This window comes from Phocoena phocoena, chromosome 17, assembly GCF_963924675.1.
Source record: "Phocoena phocoena chromosome 17, mPhoPho1.1, whole genome shotgun sequence".
NCBI lineage: Eukaryota > Metazoa > Chordata > Mammalia > Artiodactyla > Phocoenidae > Phocoena > Phocoena phocoena.
In genome coordinates, this window is record NC_089235.1 from 14,024,498 (window position 1) to 14,041,722 (window position 17,225).

The following is a 17,225-nucleotide window of genomic DNA, read 5'->3' on the forward strand; positions in this document are numbered from 1 at the left end:
TATATCTTCTTCGGAGAAATGTCTATTCAGCTCCTTTGCCCATTTTTAATTGGTTTATTTGGTATTTTTATTATTGAGTTGTAAGGGTTATTCATATATTCTAGGTATGTCACTTATCAGAAGTACGATTTGAAAATATTTTCTCCCATTCTGTGGGTTGTCTTTTAACTTTCTTGATGGTGTCCTTTGCATCAAAAAAGTGCTTGTCCTTGATGATGGCCTATCTAATTTTTCTTTGTGCTTTTGATGTCATATATAAGAAAGCATTACTTAATCCAATGTCATCAAACACCTTTGTTTTCTTATAAAATTTTATAGTGTTAGATCTTATCCTTGAGATCCATTTTAGGTTTATTTTTAGTATATAGTATGGTAGAAGTCCAGCTTCATTCTTTTGCATGTGGATGGCCAGTTGTCCCAACACCATCTGATGAAAATATTGATCAATACCATTTGATGAAAATATTGAACTACTTTGACACTTCTGCCTAAAATCAATTCACCATGAATGTGAGGCTTTATTTCTGGACTCTGAATTCAATTCCGTTGATATATATGCCTGTTCTTATGCCAGTACCACACTCCTTTGATTACTGCATAGCTTTTTAGTAAGTTTTGAAATAAGGAAGTGGGAGTCTTCCAACTTTGCTCTTCTTTTTCAAGATCGTTTTGGTTATTCTGGGTTTCTTGCATTTCCATATGGATGTTAGGATGAGCTTGACAAAGAAGGCAGTTGGAATTCCAATGGGAATTGTGTTGAATCTGTAGATTAGACGGTGAGTATTGCCATCTTAACAATCTGTGAATACAGGGTATTCATTTTATTTAGATTTTCTTTAATGTCATTCAACAATGTTTTGTAGTTTTCAGAATGTGAGTTTTATTACTTTTATTAAATATATTCCTAATATATATCTTTTTCATGTTATTATAAATATGATTGTGTTGATTTCCTTTTTGGGTTGTTCACTGAAAATGTGTAGGAATAGAATTGATTTTTGCATATTGATCTTCTGTCTTGCAACCTTGCTAATAAATTGATTTACTAGTTCCGGTAATTTATTTTAACTGGATTCTTTAGGATTTTATGTATACACGATTATGTCATCTGCAAATAGAGATAGTTTTACTTCTTCCTTTCTAATCAGGATAATATCTTTTTTTTCATTTTCTTGCCTAATGGTGCTGGCTAGAACCTCCAATATAATCTTGAATAGAAGTGACAAGATTTTTAATATATTTTTATTTTTTAGACTGTGTCTCTCTGGTTTCTTTCTCTCTTACGATTAGTAGTAAAGTATTAAAATAAAAGCTTGTGTCTTTTTTCCTTAGAAGCAGCAAAGAAGGAATGAACTGGAGGAAACCAAACATTGCCCTACAGCTATTGTCTGAGAAGAACAAAAAGGGAGAAAGAGGAAATGGTGACCTTTAGTAATATGAAGAAGAGAAAATCAAACTGGGGCTCTCATGCCTCCTCCAGGAGACAAAAAGTGTGCAGGAAACTGGTCTGGGCCTGAGACATGTTTTTGACAATGGACAGTATGAAAGTTTATGGAGGTTCCTTGTCAAAGCACGAAGCTTACTCATTTTAGAATATGTATCAATGTATGTAGGATTACCACACAATCAAGAGTGCTTTAATGTAATTAGATCTCAAAAATTTTTGCTGGAAGAAAAAGTTCATTTTAAAATAACTCCAAACTTCTCTAACTTTTTCTTATATAATTCATGCACATCAAAAATCAAATTCATGGGCTTCCCTGGTGGCGCAGTGGTTGAGAGTCCGCCTGCCGATGCAGGGGACACGGGTTCGTGCCCCGGTCCGGGAGGATCCCACATGCCGCGGAGCGGCTGGGCCTGTGAGCCATGGCCGATGAGCCTGTGCGTCTGGAGCCTGTGCTCCGCAATGGGAGGGGCCACAACAGTAAGAGGCCCGCGTACCGCAAAAAAAAAAAAAAAAAAAAAAAAAAGGAAGATCAAAATGTTGTAGCAGGACTCATTCTTAAGTCTCTTCCGAAGACCTTAGTTGTTAACCAAAAAAGAAGGAATTTGCAAGGTAGATGTCTCCACACCCTAACTAAAAACACTTCAAATTGGTAATGCCTTAGTTTTTCTTCCTAAATAAGGGATACTAGTTTCTTACACCCACCCCCCCATACAGCTGCTTTTTATTCCAGCTACCCACAGGAAGTTTCTACAGTCTTAAACGAGACCACTAAAGGTTGTTCCACAAATAAGCCCATGCTTGTCTCTCCCCTGAAATCCAGCTGTGCTTACAGGAACCCGGGGGCCTTAAAGTGTATTGCTTTTGACCTTCTCCTTCCTAGAAGCAGTGTGTGGGCCACCCACTCTGTCCAGCGTACATAAAATCTTTACTCTTGAAATCACTTTTTCAGTCCCTTCAGTGCGGGTGTGTATGTTCCTGAGGCCCTGTTCTCGCAGCACACACTCTCACTGGGGGATGCCATCTACTGCCCTGATCTCTGATACCTCTGCTTGATTATGTTGATGACACTCAAAGTCTTGGCTACGTCCCCAGTCTGAGTTCGACATGTCCCCAACGGAACTCAACATCTTCCCCTCATTCTAAACATATTTCTAGAAGCCCTTTTTGTGTGGGGTTTTCAAGCCTACCTCTGCCAATAACTCTGGAGTTTGTTAAGAAACACAAAAGGGGGCTTCCCTGGTGGCGCAGTGGTTGAGAGTCCGCCTGCCGATGCAGGGGACACGGGTTCGTGCCCCGGTCCGGGAGGATCCCACATGCCGCGGAGCGGCTGGGCCCGTGAGCCATGGCCGATGAGCCTGTGCGTCTGGAGCCTGTGCTCCGCAGTGGGAGAGGCCACAACCGTGAGAGGCCCGTACAGCAGAAAAAACAAAACAAAACAAAACAAACAAAAAAAAAAAATCAAATTCATCAGTATCAGGTATTAAATGATCTACTTACTTCTTGTGGACGGGAAAGAAATAGATTACTTTAAACTAGGCCTAGGTAGCTTTTGATATGCTAGTTTTTCTTTATTTTGAGTTTGAAAATGAGTATGTGTCATCAAATAAAAGTTTAAAAATATTAGACTGTCGACAATAGCTTCCAAGTTAGGCCTTGATGTTTTTTTCTCCATAGTGCTTCTCCTTTTTTTTTTCCTAATACTGTCATTTGAAGTCCATTAAAATATTAAATACAGACAAATAAAAACATATCACTTAAATCTCCAATTTTTCTTAAGTAGCAAGCAGTACAATGAAATGAGAGCTATTTTAAACTAAGAGGTAAGGGGCTTCCCTGGTGGCACAGTGGTTGGGAGTCCGCCTGCCGATGCAGGGGACACGGGTTCGTGCCCCGGTCCGGGAAGATCCCACATGCCGCGGAGCGGCTGGGCCCGTGAGCCACGGCTGCTGGGCCTGCGCGTCTGGAGCCTGTGCTCCGCAGCGGGAGAGGCCACAACAGTGAGAGGCCCGCGTACCGCAAAAAACAAACAAACAAAACTAAGAGGTAAGATATGAGAAAATGAGAAAGTCAGTCTAGCATTACTTGGTCAGATTTATCTTACCTTTAAAATGGGGAAAAGAAAGGAGGAAATATAGATTATCTCTGAAATATCTTCCAGTATAGCCAAAAGCAATAATACAATGAATATCCATTTAGTACCTACTCCTTGGCATGCTCCGAGCCAAGTGCTTGATATATTCTCATGTGAACCTCACAACAACGCTAACTTAGGAGGAGTCTTTTTAGTATCATCTAATGGTATATCTGAGAGAACTGAGGCTTAGGCAAAAACTTGTCAAAATTCACAAGTTGGTATGTGCTAGAAGCAGGGTTCCAATCCATGGAGTCTGTTCTGTGTTCTTCTATGAGACAGTCAGTCAGGTGTGGCCACAATAGCAGACACAGGACAGGCTCAGGAAAACAGATTTTTATACTCACAGGTCCTAGAGACAGGAGGCAGGACACGCAGGGCCAACATGGGGGCATCTCAGGGTGGAGAAGAGGCAGAAAGTAGGAGTGAGGGGAAAGCTGAGGTTATACCTTTAGGGTTTTCCTAAGAGTCAAGGCAGGGCAGAGTGAATAGTTTAAGATTGGCTAATTTAAATAATTTCCTTGGGCTCTGAGACATAAGGTGGTCCTTAGTTGCCTACCTGGCCCTGGGATGATTAAGGCAAAGGGATATTGACTCATAGGTGTCTGGGCCAGATAGAGGCGGTCTGGTTCTGGATTGGTTAGCTCACGTATCAAGGGTACACCCTTTGCTGTTTCTAAGTACTGGCAAGCCTGAGGAGGGGCAGTCTCTCCCCAGTCAGAAAGGTTCTCAAGATGTCAAACACCAAAGATAAAAACTGTATGATGTCACTTATATTTGTTAATGAAAAAATCATACAAATGAATGTATATGCAAAACAGAAACAGACTCACATATATAGAGAACAAACTTGTGGTTACCAAAGGGGAGAGGAAAACGGAGAGGGACAAATTAGAGGTATGGGGTTAACAGATACATACTACTATATATAAGATAGATTAGCAACAAGGGTATACTGTATAGCACGGCGAATTATACCCACTATCTTGTAATAACCTATAATGGAGTATAATCTGCAAAAATACTGAATCGCTGTGTTATACACCTGAAATGAATATAATATTGTAAATCAACTATACGTCAATTAAAAAAATTTAAAAATATGTCAAACATCATAATATACAGGAAATTTAAAAATGTAAACAATACAGAGTCTAACTTCAGAGCCTATGCTTTTAAACAGTCTCCACTATTGCCTCTTTTATTCTAAAAACGGTTAGTGAGAAATTACCAAAAAATGATATTACAGTGTTCACGTATCTTTCACATACTGTTGAAAAATAGGAGATTGATCAGTCGCAGTAAATGGTGTGATTGAATACTGTTCTAAATAGAAATAGCTTTGAAAGTAAAAATAGTACCAAATAAAAACAAAAAGAGAGAGAAGTAATTGAGGTGTTGATGGGTATTCAAAACAATTGAAGTAGAAATTGGTCTTGTGTAATAAAATGAAAGGACACAAGCTTCGGAATAAGATGGACTTGGATTTTGTTTTTCTCACCAACTAGGAGGGTATGTTATTGAACTGCTCTGGGCCTCGGTTCCCTCATCTGTAAAATGCAGTGATAATGATCGGTGATCGTGGTCACACAGTTGGAGCTGTGTGTGTAGCTGACCCATAATTCACTCTCAGGTTTGACCCCAAAGCCCGTTTAATTACCTTTGAGAAAGGTACACTCTAAGGGAAATAAAAATGTCAAAGGACACTTAAGCTAGCAGGTCAAATACTGAACAGATACAGAGACCATTTATTTTCTCTTAGAAGCAGACAGGACACATATTCGAAAAATTCAGTCTTGCATATTTCATTTCATAAGGTGCCAGTCAGTGCCTAATTTAAATTTTTCACTGGAGGGAGACTATTGTGAAAGTAAATATTAGGAAATATAAAAGGTTGACCATATTTCTTTGTTCCCTGCTTAAATTCCAAAATAACCTTACTGTCATTGCTTTAAGACAAGTTTTTACATAATGCCATTTTATTAGAGATAATGAAATGAAAAGGAGAAAAGACTATATTTAAATACTTTATAAATACTTAGAATAATTGTGTATTGAACAAAATCAGCTAACTTTATTATGCATGAAAAGGGGGATTTAGACATAAATGACTGAGGACCTGGTTATTAAGTATGCCTCATGGTTACCTAATGAATTATCAGCATTTAATTAATTCATTGTTTCTTTCCTTCCTCTGTTCTTCCATCTGTCCACCTATTCATTCATTCATTCATTCATTTGTTCATTTAATTTTTGGTTTCCTAATCCTCCCAGGTAAAGTTAGTAAGTTTAGCTGCTGTTCCTCATGACCTCATCAGAAATCTTTCGTGGTAGATATATAATAATTCAGTGTGATTCTCTGACGTTTGTGGAAGCTTCGCACAAACCTTAGACATCACAAAAGAAACCTCTCTGACTCTCAGGACCAAAATCATCGGAGGGTTGGAGAGGGATGGGTATTATCCACAGAAAATAGACCAACATTTGCTTTGGAAGGAGGGAATCTGCTGACTACTTTGGGTACCATAGCATCCAGAGTGCTTTTTCAGAGAGCTGTCATCCATTTTTTTTTTTTTTTTAAATTTAAATCCCCTCTAGGCAACGGTGGTTCCACTAATTCTGCTAAAATGTACCTTTAGCCTTTAGTGCTGGAGTGGTTGTGATGTGCTGCATTATAGCTGAGCATTAGCTGGCATTTACAGAGATGTGTGTTTGAGAAATAGGTCCCGTGTTACTTATTCCTTGATAGTTAGATTAGAGCAATAGTACATCCTGTCCTAGGCAGAGTGCCTGACTCTCCCCAGGGTGCACACCAAGTAGAATTGTTTTCCTTTCTAAGTCATCCTTTGTTTGTTTAGTAGCTCTTATTTTCTCCTCCCTTTCAATAAATTCAGTATCATGTTATAGTATTCTGTAGCATTTTTCATTGTTTAAGCTGTTTTTCTTAACAAAGACTCTCACTTATTGGTATGAAGAATCAAGACAGTATCATTTTGGAAATTATAAGTAAAAAGCATGTCGGGGTTAACAGTTTATTAGTAATTAATGTCAAAGCTATCTGCAGTTTGATATCTGTAGATTTACTTTAAATGATTCATGATATAATGCAAATAAATGTTATAAAAAGTTATTGACATAAAGTATTTTAGATGGTGCTTGCTTATAAACATGCCATATATTAAAAGTTAAATATTAAAACCTAATATTTAGGGCTTCCCTGGTGGTGCAGTGGTTGAGAGTCCGCCTACCGATGCAGGGGACACGGGTGCATGCACCAGTCCGGGAAGATCCCACATGCTGCGGAGCGGCTGGGCCCGTGAGCCATGGCCACTGAGCCTGCGCGTCCGGAGCCTGTGCTCCGCAACGGGAGAGGCCACAACAGTGAGTGGCCCGCGTACCGCAAAAAAAAAAAAAAAAAACCCTAATATTTAAATGTGGAGATTTAAGAGGTAGAAATGTCACCTGAGAAGGCTGGATGGAGGATTTCACAAGCTGGCAGTATTATTTGAGTTCTCAGTTTAGGAGGTCCAGTGAGTCGATGTTATCAGTTCAGTTAGAATCAGTCCCAATATGATTGATTAGCATTATTCAAACTCTCAAGAGACATATAAGCCAGTTTGCCAACGTTTCCATTTAGTATGAGGCCAGGAAATTACATGGGTATCTGCCACCCGGATTACCTCCTTCCCCATATAAACATACTAGGCAAGTCAAAGTAGTCACCCAGATACCTCCTGGTACAAACAAATTCGAAGCAAAGAAAGTGACACTGGTAGTCAGGGCCTTGAGAGGCAGTTGAGTGGTGTTTAAAATACTACCCTCGTTCAAATACGGACTTTGCTACTAACTAGCTGGGACCTTGGACAAGTTGCTTACCCTCTCTGTGTCTCAGTTTCCTCATCTGAAAACAAGGGGATGTGACTCTTATGTGCTGAGTCCTGTAGCTTTTTGTCCTACTCGGCAGGTATGGATAATCACTGAAAAGTTCCTATTGCCTCTCCTTTTACCAGGCTTCTTGTGGAAACCTTTCTTCCCTTATAAATAATTTCTTTATGTAGAGTAATATAATTGAGTAGATCATTTTATATTACACTCTATACTCACCTTACAGCTCTCTTTTGGAATTTAGAAGTACCTTTCTTATTTCCTTTAATTAAGAGACTATAATATCCTGTCTTACTGCTTTGATTTGCAAGACATTCTACATAGGACTTCTTCAGGTAATTGGTTTAATACAGCTTATGAGAATTTTGCAAGTCTAAATCTCAGGGACTTGATAATGATGGTGGTGATAATGATGATGACATGATGACATGATGACAATATTAGCACTACCCTTTATTGAATCTTTCCTCTGTACCTGGCCCCATATGCATGCTTCCTGCATTAGCTCGTGTAATCCTCATAATAAACTGATGAACTATGTAATATTTATCTTTAGTTTACACATGAGGATACTGAGGATAGAGAGGTTAAGTAGCTTGCAGAACATCACACAGCTAGTAAATGGCAACGCCTAGATTTTATCCTGGGCTAGAACTCTGAGGTCAGTGTTCTCAATGATAATGCTGGTAGACTCCCAAATAATGTGTCCCCCCACCCCCTCCCCATTTCAGCTGGATTTGAACCACCACGTAAGAGTACACAAGAAAACAGTCTACATTTTCCTAAGGAGATACTAAAGAGACAATCAAATTCAGGGGAGACCTAAATGATCCTTCACACATGCTAACACAGATATCGGTCCTCAGGCTAATCACAGATCTAACAGTATGTGGAAATCAGTCTTTATAACTAAAGGTATATTATACTATGTGAAGTGGTAATAAATAAATATTCTTGCATTAGCATCAAAGTATACCCAGGCATCTTTTGAATTCTTTCCTGAAACATGTATTTTGAAAGTTTCCATATATAGAAATCCCAGTATGTAATAGTTTTATGTGGTTTAAAGCATAATTATCATTCATTTTTTGACAATTTGTAATTTAATTGAAATCAAATTACATTTAGGAAGTTCCCCATTCAGGACTTTTCTATGCCCCACTCGTCTGCTTTATCTCTTCCAGAACTCCCTTTATTTCAGTCTCTGATGCCACCTCTCCACTTAATAGGACAAAAATGAAAATCCTGGGTGATACACTGAGTTCTTTGGGAAAATAGTAGTCTCTGGCTGTTTTAAAGTGGCGAGGTGAGGGAATTCCCTGGCGATTCGGGGGTTAGGACTTGGTGCTCTCACTGCCAGGGGCATGGGTTTGATCCCTGGTCGGAGACTAAGATCCTGCAAGCCATGTGGTATGGCCAAAAAAAGAAAAAAAAAGAAAGTGGCAAGGTGAGAGAGATACAGGAAGGGGACAAATGTGCTTCAGGCTAGCAGCCTAAATTCAAGAAACCCGTATAGAGCTTCTCTGTTTCTTATTTCAGTATTTAATTAATTTCAAGGGATTACATTGTTTATACTTCCTAATTAGGTCTACTGGCCTTCACCATCGTTCTCTTGTCTCTCATCAAAAATTATTTGTTTCAGGAGCTGTGCAAGATGCAGTTACACAAGGGCTTTAGAACATTCTATAAATTGGATTCTGTATATTTGTAAATTATGCTGATAGGCACTTCTGTAGCACAATGAGGTCAAGACAGTCTCACTGACAATGGCCTTTTCATGCTGTGCTCGAGCCAAAAAAAAGGGAAAGCATCATAAAGGTACTGTGCTGTGTTTGCAGAAGAATGCTGGTCAATTCAATCCAAGACAGTGGTTACAGACTTCCCTGGTGGTGCAGTGGTTAAGAATCCGCCTGCCAATGCAGGGGACATGGGTTCGAGCCCTGGCCCAGGAAGATCCCACATGCTGTATAGCAACTAAGCGTGTGCACCACAACTACTGAGCCTGCGCTCTAGAGCCCGTGCTCTGCAACAAAAGAAGCCACTGCAATGAGAAGCCCGTGGCGCACAGCAATGAAGAGTAGTCCCCACCCGCCGTGACTAGAGAAAGCCCGTGCGCGGCAACGAAGACCCAACGCAGCCAAAAATAAATTTTTAAAAAAGTGGTTATTTGTCAGCCAACTTTAAAGAGACTAAATGAAATTCTCAAAATGTATAGCAATAGGGTATTAATTAAAGATATGTTTATGAAAAACATTGTATGAAAATATACTATGTTGCATGCTATAAAGTGCAAGAGAATTATTAAGATACAGTTCATGATTTTAGAGAGTTTGCAATTTAAAAGACTAAAATATGCATGCAATTAATTAAATGGAAGAAAACAAAACATAAATGACACATGTCAGAGGCAAAGTTTAGCCTGAAAGAACATAGCTGGATTGAATTGAGCTACTAAAATTTAATTAATTCATTTAACTGCTATTTATTGAGTACCTACTATGTGCCAGGTCATGAGACATAACCCTTTCTACCAAAGGATACTGATATCTGGAAACTAAATTCTTGACTAATTTTCAGGATACAGGATAAAAAATGGAAGTAGCTTCATCTTGAGTTTGAAAATACTGAATCAAAATCTGGCCCAATCAATTATTCACTGGGGGACTTGGGCAAATAATTTATAATCGTTTAGCTTCATTGTAGAAGTCAGAGGGTCATCTTTGATTGCCTCTTCTAATTTCATCCTACATAAAGGTAATCAACAAATTAGTCTTTAAATGTTCCTTGAATATTTCCCATCCTCTCCATCCTTTTATCTCCAGTCCAAAGGCTGGCCCTCATGATTTGCTTGTGGATTCCGTACCCTAAATTAGTTTTGCTCTCCCTGTATCATTCTATTTCAATCTATTATGCATGTTGTAACCAAAGCAATCTTTCTAAAACTTTTACGTGACCATAACACTCCTCTTCTCAAAACTCTTTAGTCACTTCTCATCACCCAGAAGATACAAGCCTGTGTATCTTAGCAAGTAAGACCTTTAATGAGCTGAACTCTGCTTACATTTTTAACCTCACATGCCAATCTTCCTCCATATCCACCCTATGTTTCTCTAATCACCAGGCTGTTTTGTGCCTCTGTGCCTTTGCATATGCTATTTTTTTTTTTTTTTTTTTTGCGGTACGTGGGCCTCTCACTGTTGTGGCCTCTCCCGTTGCGGAGCACAGGCTCCGGACGCGCATGCCCAGCGGCCATGGCTCACGGGCCCAGCCACTCCGCGGCATGTGGGATCTTCCCGGACCGGGGCACGAACCCGTGTCCCCTGCATCGGCAGGCGGACTCTCAACCACTGCGCCACCAGGGAAGCCCAGCATATGCTATTTTTTTTAATGCCGAAGCCTGCAACGTTATCCCCATCCTCACTCCACCAATGCTATCTGGAAAACTTTAAAATTTTACTCTTCCTTTGACAGTTTGCTCAAACACAATCTCCTTCATGGAGCGTTCCTTGATTATTCGGGGATAGGTCATTTTCTCATCCTTCGGTATGCACACAGCATGTTTTATTTATCTATGTTAGCACCATGCATTATAATATCATTATTCGTGTATATGCCAATTGCCTCAAAAAGACTGAACACCTGAGAACAAAGACAAGGCCCTTCACCTTTGAATCGTCACTCCTAACGTAATGTCTGCCACGGAGAGCCTGTGCAATAAGTATTTATTTTAGGAATGAAGTCAGGTTTGGGGATAAATGGAAAGAACGAAGAAATGCTTTGTGGAGGAGATGGTATTTAAGGTAGGCCTTGAAAACCTTCTGAAATGTTTCCTGAATTTTAAAAATGTAATTTGGGGATGTCCAGTGTTTTGATATACGTATATACATAAATGTATATATCTTCATTATCTTCCCTTTACTGCTTAAGTATTTTGCCAGCAAAGCTTTGTCTTTTCCATTCAAGGCCCTAGATGCACTGCTCTGAGTATGGTGAAGGCTTAATAAGTAGGTTAATAGTCTGATTTAAAGAAGCATCTTCCTCAGTTCTCTTAGAATAAGGTACTGTTCTGATGCTCCAGTGCTACGTGTGGTGTCAAAAATGCCTGACTTTTTAGCTGAGTCATAGATGGCTGTGTACCATACCTAATAGCAAATAAAAATGTTGATATTCACTCTATATATTTAATTTCTCCTGAACATATTAAAAATATATATAAGTGAGTATGCCTTTGATCCACAACGGAAAATATGTGAGAATCCTGGGCACCTCACTGCTATTCAATGTAGCTCTCCCTGGGCAGATCACCTGAGTCTGATTGTAAAAGTATTAACTTGGGCATCTTTTCAGTCCAAATCATGTCTATTTCAGGTTATCAGTGATGGTTATGCTCTTAGGTGTTCTGGCAGAATAATAATCTGAATTATTAAATAGAATTAACAGTACTTTTGGGGATATTCTATTCTTAACTAGTGCATGTTTCTACTTAAGTAGTTCATTTAAAATACAGATGAAAAAACACTGGGACTTCCCTGGTGGCGCAGTGGTTAAGAATCCGCTTGCCAATGCAGGGGACACGGGTTTGAGCCCTGGGCCGGGAAGATCCCACATGCCGCGGAGCAGCTAAGCCCATGCGCCACAACTACTGAGCCTGTGCTCTAGGGTGCGCGCCCAGAGCCTGTGCTCCGAAACCTACAACGAAGAGTAGCCCCTGCTCGCCACAACTAGAGAAAGCCTGCGCACAGCAATGAAGACCCAATGCAGCCAAGATAAATAAATAAATAAATTTATCAAAAGAAAAAAAAAAGAAAGAAAGAAAAAACACTGACACCAATCAAGATATTATGAATTACAGAAATCCAGAAAGTGGCGAAAGAAAAGGAAATCTACTCTGTTGCAGTCTGCTTTAGGATAACTGCTCCCTTCATTCTAACTTTCATGTTTACTAATATAAATCTTTTTATTTTGATAGCACATCATGGTTAGGAGACAGGGAACTCGTCACTGGAGGCCTCAGTGCTTGCTTTTTTTTGTTTTTCGTTTTTCCACAAGAAAGAGCTTGTGAAGGAACCTCTGCTGTCTGGAGATCTTCCCTCGGAAACTGCTGCATAATAAAAAGTTACTGGCTAAATTTGAGGAGCTCAGGAAGCATCTATAGGAAACATCGTTAAGTGCACTAGCGTAGTACTTGAGATGTAGCTATAGATATATAGCCATAATTACGTGTGGGTTGTAATCCACATAATTATACGAGGATTAGGAAGGCAAACTGGGAGGGAGGGCTGGCTCACTTCCATCTCTTCTTCCGGTCAAAAGCTAAAGGTTTGCCCCAGCCTCTGGGCGTCTGCACCTTGGGAGTTTCCGGCTGAATTCTCCTCCCGTCGACTTGCTCCAAGCCAAGCCAGACCACCTGAAGGAAGGCAACTTCATGTTCGTGGCAGACCCTCAGACTCAAGCACCTTCTCACAACTCTCCCCATCTCGGACCCTGAGCTAGCGGGGCAGCGCAGCAGGTGCGAGGAGAGGCTCAGAAGGGGCGGTGGGGACGACCCCCTTTCGAACTGCCTTTGTAGCTGCCAAGGAGTAGCCAACAAGCGCCAGATTTATGTGCACTTTGAAAGAAGCACCTTCACCATTGGCTTTCGGAGCGGCGCTGTCGCTAGGGAGCAGCGGGCAGGGCGAGCAGCGACTGGGGAGAAGCCCGGGCGGGTGTTCCCGTAACCTGGGAGAGCGGGCACCCACCGTCGGCGCGGACACGCACGCACACGCACGCTCCCCGCGAGTTCGAGCCCCGCGGCCCCGGCCAGCCCGAGGGCGCCCCCCTGCGCCGTTCTAGGCAGAGCCGCGCCTCCCGGCTCGCCTCCCGCCCCCTGATTCCCGCCGCTGCAGCCCAGAGAGAAAGGAACCTGGAACCTCTGCTCCAGGTGCCCCCGCGCGGGCGCGGCGGAGAGCCGTGGGGCTCGGGGAGGAGGAGAGCGCGATGAATGAGTGCTCCCTTCGCCTCCGAGTTGTCTGAGTTGGCGGCGCCGCGCCCCGGCTTCCGGCTCTCGGCGCCCCACGCGCTCGCGGCTCCAGCGGCTGCAGCCCACGTCCGCGCCGGGAGCCGAGCTCGCCGCGCCGCGCCGCGCCGCGCCGGGGGAGCCCGGGCTCCCGAGCTCCTGTCCCGGCCCCGGTCCAGGGGAAAGCAGGGGTGTCCCCGGGCAGAGGCGCACGGCCGCGCGGTCTCCCGCACTCTCCGCGGCCCATCGGTCTCTCCATGGCCTCTCATCAGCAATCCCGGATCCAGGCTTACCTGGAGAAGAACAAGATCGGTCCCCTGTTTGAGGTAAGGCGCTGCAGGTGCGGGCGGTCCCGTTTGTCTTTGGGGGGTTCAGGACACCCCGGAGGGAAGGAGGGAGACAGAAGAGATGCGCGGGAGGGACGCCCCTGTGGCCCCAGTTCTCTCTGTCCGGGCCAGGTGTCCTGGAACGCGGCCGCGCGGGCGGTTCTTCGGTTGCTTGGGCGCGGACAGGTAAGCTCTGGAGGGACAAGCCTTATCCTGGCATGGCAAGTTTGAGGTGTCTGACTGTCTTGCACCTAACCACATGCACGGGGCCCGGACGGGCTGAGACAGACGGATGCACACACTCAGCCGTACACACGCTCACTTTCTTCCTGGAATTCACACTGTCTTGCGCGTTTTTCCCCAAACGTAGGCAGTAGTAGAACCCGTAAAAGGTGGAGGAAGTGCTTAGCAATGGGATGGAATAAGGTTACCTGGGAGAAAACTGAACTGGTAGGAAGTAGGCTTCGGTAGGTGCGGGCGTGTGGAATGAAATTGCCAAGCTGAGGCGCTGACATTGGTCTCTGGATGAAAGGAGTATCCTTTGCCTTGCGGCCCCCCTACCTGTGTTAGGGGGAGAGAGGGGGCCGAGAAAGGTTCGGGAAAAGCACACGCGTATTTATGGGAAGGAGACAGCTCTGAGCTGTTTTCTCTCGCCATCAAAGAATTGATGACAAAAATACAGTAGGAGAATGGAAAAGTGGGAAAACAGGAGAGAATGAGAACGGGGGACTGAAACCAGGCACCGGCAAAGCGTCCCTCCGGTTGCCAGGGCGCTGGGCAGCTGCAGAGGCCAGCGGGGAGGGACGCCCACGGTCCCCTCCTTTCCTGTCCAACCGTCCAGCTGGGCACGGACCCGCTGCGAGAGGACGTGGGAGGGTCGAGATCCCCGCCCCGCCCCCGCCAAAAAAAATCCGTTATGGTCATACTTGGGCGTTTACATGACCGCGGTGTCTTAAGGCTGAAACGAGGCAGGAGGAAAGAGATAGCAGAGGATGGAACACCTTCTCCAGGACTGAAGAGAGGAGAATGATAACTGCAGAGAAAATAAGACTGCGAATTAATGTCCCAGCACAAAAAGGGAGCGGACAAGGGTGTGATCGTAACGGGTTTCACATAACCAAGATTTGCAAAATCCCTTCTTTTTCTGACCAACTTTTAAGTTAACCATGTACTGTCTTGGGAGATATGACCATTATTTCAACTGAGAATCACTGTTGTATAGTCATAAAGTCCTACAATATATGTCTTGATTCTTCTTTTTGCAAAAAGTGTTAGCAAAGGAAGTGCATATACAAAAGAAGAGTAGAATTGCTGGAGCTACTAGAATTCCTTTCTTTGCCTTTAGTGTAAAGATTATAGACTATACACTGTATTTAAAGGAGAAATATAATAACCCTCTGTGGCAGTGTGTTAATTGTATCAAAAGGAACATAAAATAAATACATTTAGAGGGTTTCTTCTCTAGAATATAAGTACATTTTCCTAGGGAGAATAAATGAATTGTTTTTAATAGATGCTATTCTCATTTGCTGACTTTTATAATTCCCAAGATTCTCTCCAAGTGACAGTAATAGAGTTTGGAATGTATGTAAACTTTCTATATACATAATTAGGAAATAAATCCAGCTTGGTTTTAAATGCTCACTTTTTCAGTTCCACTGCTGAATCTTAAGGGATGGCAGAATTGTTTCATAAAATCACTAGACCTCCTCACTAAAAAACAAACAAAGACAAAAGTATATGCTTTGTATTTTATTCATGTTTTTGGGGTAACATATTACATACATCCCCATTAGCTTGGATTGCAGTGATGAGTAGTTCATTTTTAAGGGTTGATGTGCACTTTAAATAATTAAAGGGAGAAAATGGATAAGTTCTCTTCTACTGAAATCAAGTCCTTATGCAACAGTTTTGATCATGAGAGAGCTTCGTTTTGAGAGTAGAATTACATGTACTTTACAAAACTGGAAAGTCTCCTCATACTTGAAAACCAGTGGAACTAGTGTAAAATGGACATATTGATCTATCATTCTCCTCAAAGCTCCCAGGCCTTTGGTTAATAGTTCTCATAAAAATTGCTTCAAGAGATCATAAGAGGAGCCTAGGAACCTGAATTTAGTAAGAAGTAGCACAAATGATGGTCACGTATTTAATTCCTGGGCCACATTGTAAGAAACAGTGACATAAGCTAAAATCTCCATTTACCAATTACAAATTGAAACAGGTGGTACCAAGTGTTATCATCTGTGCTTTGTGGTGATTCTTTTTCATGCTGAGGCACTGGCATTAGTGACATAGCTTTACTTTAGTTTTGAAAATATATAAGACCTGACAATATGTTCCCTTTACAGATTTTGTTAGCTAGGTCTGTTTTAAGAAAACTCACTGAAGCGAGGCACTTTAAAGAGAGCACATGAATGTTATTTAAAACAGTAGCAAAGGGCTTCCCTGGTGGCGCAGTGGTTGAGAGTCCGCCTGCCGATGCAGGGGACATGGGTTCGTGCCCCAGCCCAAACAGTAGCAAAGGTAACATATACTGGTATTGAGGATACTTACAACTCATTTTTTTTTAAACCCGTACAGTTTACTTAGTTTAGTTTATTTCTTACTTAGTTTATTTATTTCTAACATTTTATCATTTGAGAAGCTTATCAAAGTGCTGCACACAATATGGTGTTTCAAAAACTACTTTAGAGTGAAATTAATCTTGTTTCCAGGTGATTTAGAAGTATACATTTATACTACCTTTAACTATGTTTGAAGATATTTTGAGGCAATACAAAACCGTGCCTAGAAATCGTTGCATTAGAGTCTTGGGTAGTGATATTTTAATTAAATAGTATGAAGCTATAAGGTGAAAATGGCAATAATGACTTAGGTTCCACAAACTCTTTGAAATGTTTGTAAGATATAATACTTTTAGTGCTCTCATTGGCTTGCTCAGGGCAGGCAAGTAGTTAGCAGTCTGGCATCAATCTGTAAGGAATGCTTGATGTTGCTACAATAAGTTAGAACTATAATCTTAATATAGATTTCACACATAGCTCCTCACTTAACTGGCAAGATGTGAAATGGTTTGGCTGCCACCGAAGTAGAATATTTTTGCAACATACGTAGGTAAGATACATGGGGCAAACATAAGACTGATCTCAAAGCCTAGGGCTAGGCACCTATCAGTCAAACAACTTGGTGATCAGAAATTCTGTTGCTTATTAGGATCAAGCCATCTACTTTGTTTATATTGTAAGCAGTTTAACTTAATTCTCAAGAGGTTATATGATGTGAAACGTTGCAATAAATTCATTATTTTTAATACAAAGAAGTATACAATTTTCAGTTTCTCTCCTCTTGTTAAATAGGATAATTATTTGAAAATTATGGGTTGGAATGGTGCTCAGGGCAGCCATATGTCTTGGTTCCGGCCTAGTCACACTCACAAGA

At 41.7% G+C, this 17,225-nt stretch overlaps 1 protein-coding gene across 1 annotated transcript in view; it reads left to right on the plus strand.

The window, feature by feature from the left end:
- Positions 1 to 13,443: 13,443 nt before the first annotated feature.
- The window catches only part of LOC136136980 (uncharacterized protein C8orf34-like), a 110,068-nt gene continuing 106,286 nt past the window's right edge, over positions 13,444 to 17,225 (plus strand). Inside the window, 3 exon segments of the mRNA XM_065895226.1 lie at positions 13,444 to 13,578; positions 13,580 to 13,648; positions 13,650 to 13,784. Of these exon segments, the coding sequence (XP_065751298.1) occupies positions 13,444 to 13,578; positions 13,580 to 13,648; positions 13,650 to 13,784 (339 nt within the window).